Source organism: Hydra vulgaris, chromosome 01 (genome assembly GCF_038396675.1).
Source record: "Hydra vulgaris chromosome 01, alternate assembly HydraT2T_AEP".
Taxonomy (NCBI): Eukaryota; Metazoa; Cnidaria; class Hydrozoa; order Anthoathecata; family Hydridae; genus Hydra; species Hydra vulgaris.
Window position 1 is genome coordinate 65,365,001 of NC_088920.1, and position 10,000 is coordinate 65,375,000.

At 25.2% G+C, this 10,000-nt stretch overlaps 1 protein-coding gene and 1 long non-coding RNA gene across 2 annotated transcripts in view; one reads left to right on the forward strand and one right to left on the reverse strand.

The window, feature by feature from the left end:
* The first annotated feature begins 151 nt into the window (after positions 1-151).
* Positions 152-1,753, forward strand: LOC136074938 (uncharacterized). Its single transcript, XM_065787139.1, has 2 exons — positions 152-643; positions 772-1,753. Exons 1-2 carry the CDS (start codon positions 527-529, stop codon positions 1,693-1,695), a joined length of 1,041 nt encoding a protein of 346 aa, XP_065643211.1. The 5' UTR covers positions 152-526; the 3' UTR covers positions 1,696-1,753.
* Positions 1,754-6,831: 5,078 nt separating this feature from the next.
* The window catches only part of LOC136074939 (uncharacterized), a 6,660-nt gene continuing 3,491 nt past the window's right edge, over positions 6,832-10,000 (reverse strand). Inside the window, exon 5 of the long non-coding RNA XR_010635576.1 lies at positions 6,832-7,005. This is a non-coding gene — a long non-coding RNA (uncharacterized LOC136074939). The remainder of the gene's footprint in view (positions 7,006-10,000) is intronic.

A 10,000-nucleotide genomic window follows, 5' to 3' on the forward strand; every position in this document is an offset into this window, starting at 1 on the left:
TAACGTTGATAAACCTTCAACTTTGCGACGTTTTTACAGTGATTATTTGCGTACTTTTATTCAACGTTGAATAAACGCGGTTTTTTGAGATGATAATATAAGTTAATATTTATACGCTTATTCAACGTTGAAAATGTGACGTTTAAAAAGCGGTTTATTTTTAACGTTGATGAAGCATAGATTTTGAATCGTCATTAAAATGGCTTTTTGCGTAAGTTGATTCCACGTTGAATAAACGTCTTTTTTTGAGAAGCTAAATTACGTTACAATTTCAACGCTTATTCAACGTTTAAATTTACCGCGATTTAGTATACAAAAACAAACATTGATTCAACGTTGAAAGCGCGTTGTTTTTGTGACTGCAACGCTTTTTCTACGCTGCGACCGGTTTTCAACGTTGATTCAACGCTGACATGTTTGCTGGGTAGAAATATACCCTGGTCTGGAAGCTATTGTTTTATTCTTTTGTTTTCCGAGTTTTTAAAAAAAGTCACGTGATCAATGTAGTTGCAAAACAAATATTTAAATGGCCAACGCCTTAAGTTACTCTCAACAAAATACACTAGAAATCTTAGTTGATTTCTTAAATAGCGACGATTTTGAAGAAGAAATTGAAATAGAAATTGAAGACACAGGTTCAGAGGTAAAAATCATATATAAAAAATAAATTTAAATCTTGTTTTTTTACAGTTTTAAACTAATCAAGTGTGTTAAAATTACTTATGTTAAATTACTTTCTTATGTAATGAGTATTATGTTACTTTTCTTTAGATTTCTGACCAATTAAATCAGCTTTGTCTTCAATGTTCAAAGTCATATAAAACTAAAGGAGGTCTAAAAAGACACATACGATCAAAACATATGACTAATGAAAATGAAATTTCTTGTATCAGCATTGAAGATATTGATTCATTAATTACACAAGCTAAAAAAAAGATATTTAATACATCCTATTATCCCAATGATTTAACGGAACCAATTAAAAAATATAATTTTGTTGTAACTGATCAGTTTTATGCTGAAACTAAGAAGTATTTTATTGAACTTTGTAAGTCTGGTGATGTAGAAAGATATTTTTCTAAAATATATGCAGACTTTGTTCTTGGTGCAGAATCCTACTTTTCTGGATTGCAAAAACCTTATTGCACTCTTTTTGCAACCAAATATGTGGATAAACTAATATCACATTCAAAAAAAGTAAAAGAGTTTGGTAATAAAGAACCCATTCAAGTTAACCCAATTACAGAGTCTGAAATGGATGCTTTACAATTTTTAGCTGGTTATGTGGTTAAAAAGTTTTTAAAAAAATATAACAATAGCAAATACTTTAAAAACTATCAATCTCTTATCTTGTTACTAAAAAGTATGCTAACCAATGATATAAAACAAAAGTTAATTGATGTTCAAAACAGAGGAGGATTATCAGCTGTTAACAAAAACATGCAGCTTTTATTTATTAAAGTCGAGGAATGTTTTCGAATAAAAACTGGTTTTTATAGCATTAAAAAAATTGACATTCCAAAAATTACAAACGAATTATTAAGGAGTGAAGAAATATTATGCTATTATAATAGTCATTGCGATGCATCAGGAATAGTTGTGGAGAAAGAATTAAAAAAGAATTTATTAGAAAATATGATACAATTATATTGTAGAGTGCGCTCCTTTTCATTAGCAAAGGACATTACAGAATAGCATAAAAAGTATTTAAAAGGGGAAAAGTCTAAGGGACTTAGAAAAAATATAAAAAAGGCGACAGAAACTTATAATATATATTAAATAAAGTATTTTAATTACAAATGTAGAATAAATAATATATCAGATAAATATATATGTAGTTATAAATATGTAATTAAATATTTTATGACATACAACTCAAATAATTTTTCTTTCAAATGTATGGTTATTTTTAATTTTGGGTAAATATATATATATACACACACACACACATATATATATGTGTGTATATATCTATGTATGTATATGTATATATATATACATATATGTGTATATATATATATATATATATATATATATATATATATATATATATATATATATATATATATATATATATATATATATATATATGTATGTATGTATGTAAAAGTTAAGGACTCCGCCATCCTAAATTTTTATTATGAACATACTTTTTTTCAAGTTTGGACTTTGCACAATATGTGAAAGTGCCCTATCCAAAACATTAAAAAAAGGCAGTGCCAAAGTATCTATCTATCTATCTATCTATCTATCTATCTATCTATCTATCTATCTATCTATCTATATATATATATATATATATATATATATATATATATATATATATATATATATATATATATATATATATATATATATATATACATATATATATATATATATATATATATATATATATATATATATATATATATATATAAATATATATATATATATTACTATTGACATTGTATATATTATATATATACTACTATTGATGTTGTATATTGTATATATTATATATACTACTATTAATATTGTATATTGTGATATGATTTGCAAGAGCTCTGTTTACTTAAATAAGTTATTTTCTTTTTTGTATCAACTCATCATCAACTTTATCCCATGATATGTATCTTTTTTGTTTGCCTCTAGTGTTACCTGTTACAGGAACAACTGACCTTTGCATTCTTATAGCATTAGACTGATAACCAAATTGATAAACATTTGGATTTTCGTTTCTGCGACCCATACTTCGGTGTCGTCCAAAATATTCTTCAACAACATCTTGGTTAAACTTCTCTGTTAAAATAAATGGCATACCAGGAGTTAATAAAAGCTGCGTGGCTTCAATAACTGATTTGGAGGTAATCTTTAAACCTTCAAATGTTTGTGATGATATAAACATTTTCTCTTTTTTACTATCGGAAAAACCTTGTCTTGTTAAGATACTTTGCCTCCAATTTTCAAAATATTTTAAGAAGCAGTTTTTTAACCAAAAAAATCTTGGATCACTAATGCTTGTAAAAGGTTTTAAAAAATCTTTACGCTTGTTGGTTCCTTTAGATTGATTACGAACATTCAGGCAATCATAAAAACTGTCCATATAATAGCAAAGTTCTGCTGTGGCATGCATTTCTTGCGGATAATAAGAAAAAATAACATTTGAAACAGATTTGCTCAAAACCTGACATGCTAAATTAACTCATAATTGAATAGGGGTTAAGATCAACATGTGCCATAGTTAACTTTGGTATCAGTTTCAATCCTCTACTCAATTCATCATCAACAAGTTTTTTAATGTGAGTCCAACAAATTTCTTTTCCATTATTCCACAATAATCTAGATTTTTTTCCATTTCCTAACAGAATATTCATTTTATGAATAGAAAACTATTTCTTTAAAAAAATAGTTATTGATAAATGACTAAAAATTTGCTTACCCGAATTAAATATTCAGTTCCTTAACGTCTTCATCAAATGGGGAGCATCTGCAAAAAACCAAATATATCTTTCGGGTGCATAAATGTTCACAGTGCAATACACTAAATCTTCATCAATACAGTTATCCATGTATTCATGCATTTTATAAAATTTTCGATTTGCAGACGCACCGTCAGAAACACATGCTACAACAGATAATTTACAAATAACTTCAAGAACTAATACTGCTTCCCAAAATGTTTTGAAAATCTGACTGGCATTTGTATCTGTAGTTGCAAAAAATGCTAAAGCGTATTTCAAATCTGAAGATAACCCTCGAACATAGTATACAAAAACATGTTTTGCTAATTCGTTCAAATCAGGAAAACTACAATAATTTAGATCTGGATCTCCAAGATCAACATATCCAATTAGGTCACCAGAATGTTTATCAAATACTAAATCAGATTGAATTTTAATTTCATCAAATGATAATACAACAAATCTCTGATGATCTTTTAGCTTAGATGATGTTTTTATTAGTTCTTCTATAACTTTGGAGTTAAAACCAGCAGAAGCTTTAATTGCATTTTTGTAATCCCTTAAAGTCCTGGAACTAGGAAGAGTTAAAATATTAGATGTTCTTAATTCATCATAAGCTGATGCAGATTTCATGCAAAGTGACAAACAAAATCTTATAATCATAGGATGATACTTGACTGCATTTGGATGACAATAGGCAGCTTTTTTTTGTTCATCCCAAAAAAGTTTCATGAAAGGTGTAAGTTTTTCTGCATTTGATTCCATAACAATTGCAATATCTTTTTTTAATTCTTCACCAATTACAATGCTTTTATTCAATATATCATTTTGTATATTGCACTGAGCAAACTGAAGTGGAACATTTAATCTTGCTTTTTCAAACTCATATTTCATAATAAAGTTTTCACAAGCTAAACATTAATTCTGTCCTTTGACACAAACAAAACAGTCAGATGATCTCAAATAAGTCTTTACTTCAGGTGGAGAACCATCAATAATGTGATTAAAATTGGTTTTACATGACACTGTATGTAACAGCAAATCAGGAGAACTTATGTTTCTAATACCATCACATATATTATAAGACAAAATTTCTTGCAGAAGCAAAGAAATTGTTATATTTTTTAGAGATCTTGAATGTAATTTATATAGTGCAGTGCAGATTGGTAAAGACCAACCAAAAACAATGCATGAATAATCTAAACTTGTGTCAACTAACACTTCAAACTTTGATGATAAAAACGGATTTTCTATGTGCTTAAACAGAATTGTTTCATCGAAAATACTAATTTCCCATTCATTCAACTTTAACTTTTGAATACGCATTTTAAATTCTTCAAAAGTATTGTATATAGACTTGTTGGTATTTTTATTTATTGTTGCTATATCTTTACCTATATTTAAGTGCCTTCTTTCAGTCGGTTTATTAGTTGGATGTGATTTAACAGGTAAATTTAAGGTAGGAACAACATTAAGTCGTAATGTTTTTCTTCCAGTCTCTAAAAAGAGACAACAGTACAGGTAAGTTTTTTTACATGAGTAATTTTAACTTAATGGTGTAAATGACAAGTAGTCATTTGTACCATTGAGTTAAAAATAATTATATATACATATATTTATATATATATATATATATATATATATATATATATATATATATATATATATATATATATATATATATATATATATATATAAATTAGTAAAAACACTTATCTAACTTTTATCTTCTACAGCATGTTTCGCCTACTGATGGTGAAACGTGCTGTAGAAGATAAAAGTTACATAAGTATTTTTACTAATTTATTATTGCTCTGTTCTTTAAGAACATTGAACACTTTATTTGTAGAATACACTGACATAACTTATTTATATATATATATATATATATATATATATATATATATATTATATATATATATATATATATATATATATATATATACATATATATATATATATATATATATATATATATATATATATATATATATATATATATATTATATATTATATATATATATATATATATATATATATATATATATATATATATATATATATATATATATATATATATATATATATAATATATATATATATATATATATATATATATATATATATATATATATATATATATATGTAAATTATGTTAGTGTATTTTACAAATAGAGTGCTCAATGTTCTTAAAGAACAGAGCAATAATAAATTAGTAAAAAACACTAATCTAACTTTTATCTTCGACTTGAAGTTTCACCATTGCTGGATTGCTGAACTCTTCCATTGCTGAACTCTTCCTGATGATCCAGCAATGGTGAAACTTCAAGTCGAAGATAAAAGTTAGATAAGTGTTTTTTTACTAATTTATATATATATATATATATATATATATATATATATATATATATATATATTATATATATATATATATATATGTAGTTGTACTAACTAGTTGCATGTTGTTTCATGGATCTATTTAATACCAAAATGAATACAAAAGCTGCCTTGGCTATTTGGTTTATAAATTAGACGTAAGACTAGTCTAAATTATTTAACGAAGTGCACCAACGAGAAGGTAAGCCATAGGACTTTGCACTCCATTTCTAAAATGATATACATTTTAACTATAATGATCATTATAATTACAATGCAATACCATTATATATTACTCATGCATAATACTATAAAATATTACTCGCCATGAAAATTATGTACTCACTTGTAAATTCTATATCTTCTGGAGAAAAGTGTTTCTCACAAAAATAAACATTTCCTTTTGTTATTCTTTCTTTTAATAATCCATCTAATGGACGGTAAATAGCAAGAAAATCAATCAACTTTTTCCTCCAAATGGTATCCCAGCAAACATGACAACGTTGAATCAACGTTGAAAACCGGTCGCAAAAGATGTTGCGGAAACGTTGACAAAGTAATCGATTTTGCAAAGATATGTAACGTTGTTTAATAGACGTTGATTAAACGTTATTGCGTAACGTTGAAAAAACGTTACTAAATGACGTTACAAAAGCGTCGCAACTAAACGTTGAAAAAGCGTTACATAAAAAGCGTTGTATTAACGTCGCAACTTAACGTTGAAAAAACGTTACTTAAAAAGCGTTGCATAAACGCTGTTAAAGCAGTCTATTTTGCAAGGATTTGTAACGTTGTTAGTAAAACGTCGATTTAACGTGACTCAAAGACGTCGAGTAAAGGTTGAAATATAACGTTGAACCAACGCTTAAATGCGCTGTATAAAATATCGCCAAATATTATTAAACGCAATTAAACGTGGCTATAATATATATTGAATTGGCAAATAAAACTAAATTGTAAATTTGAACTAATTGTAATTTGAACAATAATTAATACAAACAGTAATATACAATGATAAATATAAAAAAGCTTAAAATATACAATTTATAGATATATATATAAAAATATAAATATTTTCTTTAAAATTTATGTGTGTGAGTGTTTGCATATATATTTATGCAATATATAAAACTACAATTAACAGGATATCGTATCGATAGGCCAGGATATCATTGAGATACAGAATCTAAATCAAAAAACAAAACTTGTACCATTAGTATTCTGAAAGCAAACGTAAAAAAAAAATGTTATTAAATTAGTATAATTATTATTAAATTTAAAAAGTAAAAATAAATAATATATATATATATATATATATATATATATATATATATATATATATATATATATATGTATATATATATAAAACTTATTTATATATATAATTTATAATTATAGGTTCAGGTGTCACTCCATTGACTAGTTTTTAACTATACGAGTGACACCTAACCTTATTTATGTGAGTTTATAAATTTTATTGTAAATTTTCATATTTTATGGTTAAATAAATGGATTATTATTATTATATACAAAATATATAGATAAACAAATTACATATATATATTTAAATTATATATATATATAAATTATATATATATATTTTTTTTATTATATAAATTATATATATATATAAATTATATATATATATAAATTATATATATATATAAATTATATATATATATAAATTATATATATATATAAATTATATATATATATATATATATATATATATAATATATATATATATATATATATATATATATATATATATATATATATATATATATATATATATATATATATATATATATATATACACTGTGTGACAAAAGTTATCGTACACTTTAAAAAAATTACAAACTCTTAATTTAGAATAAAAGAAATGCAAGGAACAAGTTAAAAACTGAATAAAAACTATTTGATTTATAATTATTTAAACAAAAATTGAAAAAACAGAACTAGAAAAAAATTTTATTTTAATATCTTGATGAAAAAGCATGAAAAGTAACAAAAAGAAGGTGACAAAAGTTATCGTACGCTTTCAAAATAGTACACTTTGATAAATATTATGGGAATTAAACTTATATTTTAGTATCGTGTATTTTGTCCTTTAGCTTTTACGACAGCAGCAAGACGTCTTGGCATCGATTCAACGAGTTTTTTTGTAATAGACGGATCGATTGATTCCCAAGTCTTTACAATTTGGACTTTTAATTGTTCAATGGTGTTTACACCTGTTCTATCTATTCGTCTATCGATTTCATCCCATAAATGTTCTATTACATTCAAATCAGGGCTTTGAGGTGGATGATTTTGTATGTCCCAACCTTTTTTTCCCATAAATTCCATCACATCTTTGGCCTTATGTTTGGGATCATTATCTTGAAGAAAAAACGAAGTCATCACCAATACCAAGATTACGTGCTGATTGTTCAACATTTTCTTTAATAATACATTTTTAGTAATGTTTATCCATATTTCCTTCAATAAATTCTATTTTTCCAACACCTGCTGCCGACATACATCCCCAAACCATTACTGATCCATTTCCGTGTTTAAATGTTCAGACTAGTTCCATTTTCTAAGCAATTTTTTGATGAACGCCATACACGAATTCTACCATCAGATCTTTTTACATTAAATTTAGACTCATCTGTCCATAAGACTTCATTCCAGAATGAGTCTGGCATATCAATGTACGTTTTAGCATAGTTTAATCGAAGCTTACAATTTTTATCACTAATACAAGGAACCTTTCTTGGAACGCGACTCACTATTCCTTGTCTTTTAAGACTTCGAATGACTGTTTTTGGACTAATTTTAACCCCCAAATCGTTTTCTATTTTGCAAGCTAAAGTTTTGGCACTTACAAAACGGTTTTTCTCGATTGTGGAAGCTAAGCTTCGTTCAGCACGCTTATTCAGTTTTTTTGGACGACCACTTCGGGGCAAATCAGCTAATTTTCCTGTTTTTTTGAACTTGTTAATAATTGAAGAAACTGTGGATTTTTTAGAATCAACAATTTTTGCAATACAATTTAACGATTTTCCTTCATTCCAATGCTTAATTATTAGCTTACGAATTTCTACAGTGGTCTTAACCCATTTTGAGCTCATTTTACTTTTTTTTAACCAAAAAATTCATTTAAAACAATTGAAAATAATCTTAAAGTGTTTATAGTTTACTTTATTTTCAAAAATGTATGAAAAATGGTGGACATAACGGTTTGGAGTTAAATAAATATTAGTATACGCCAAGTGTACGATAACTTTTGTCATCATCTTTAATGTACTTTTTTCAAATTTTGAGCCTAATTTTAATGTTATTTCAATATAAATTCCAAAAAATTCAGAAATTACCAAAATAAATACTATTAAAAAAAAAATTATAATGATTTTCATTAAATATAGCAGAAAAATTGTGTCTATATTGAATATTATTTTTTTTTTTCTTAGCGTACGATAACTTTTGTCACACAGTGTATATATATATATATATATATATATATATATATATATAAAATTGCTTATTCGAAGTAATTTTCATTTCCTGTGAATTTTCTTTAACAAACTCATGCAAATGCTGTTATGCAGAAATGCGGTTATTTGAACCTGCAGTTGTTTGAAACAATTTTGCTCCCCTTGAAGATAAAAAAACATATTAAAGGAACAACAACAAAAAAAAAAATGGACTATATTTTCAACGAATTGTAAAATATTTATTATTTTACAAGGATAAAACTGAAGTAGCACCAAATTCCAAGGGTCTTTTTCTTTTTTACTTTCTACTTTTATTAAAATTTGAAAGAAACTTAAAGTAGGTCATTTTAAAGAGCATATTCAGTTATTCGAGTTTTGGGTTATTCGAAAAAAATTCTTATACCCCTTGGAGGTTAGAATAACCGGGAGTTTTCTTTATATTTATATATATAGATATATATATATATATATATATATATATATATATATATATACACATATATCTATATATAAATATATATATATATATATATATACATACAGTCACAGGCAAAATTAAGTAGCATAAATGATAAAATCGAAACTCAAACAATAAAACAAAATTATTTACGTTAGAATCTATATAACTGCAAAAGTTTTATGTTTTTTTTTAAATTTGATTCCAGAGAGAAAAAAAAATATTTATAACTCTTTTCAACTCAA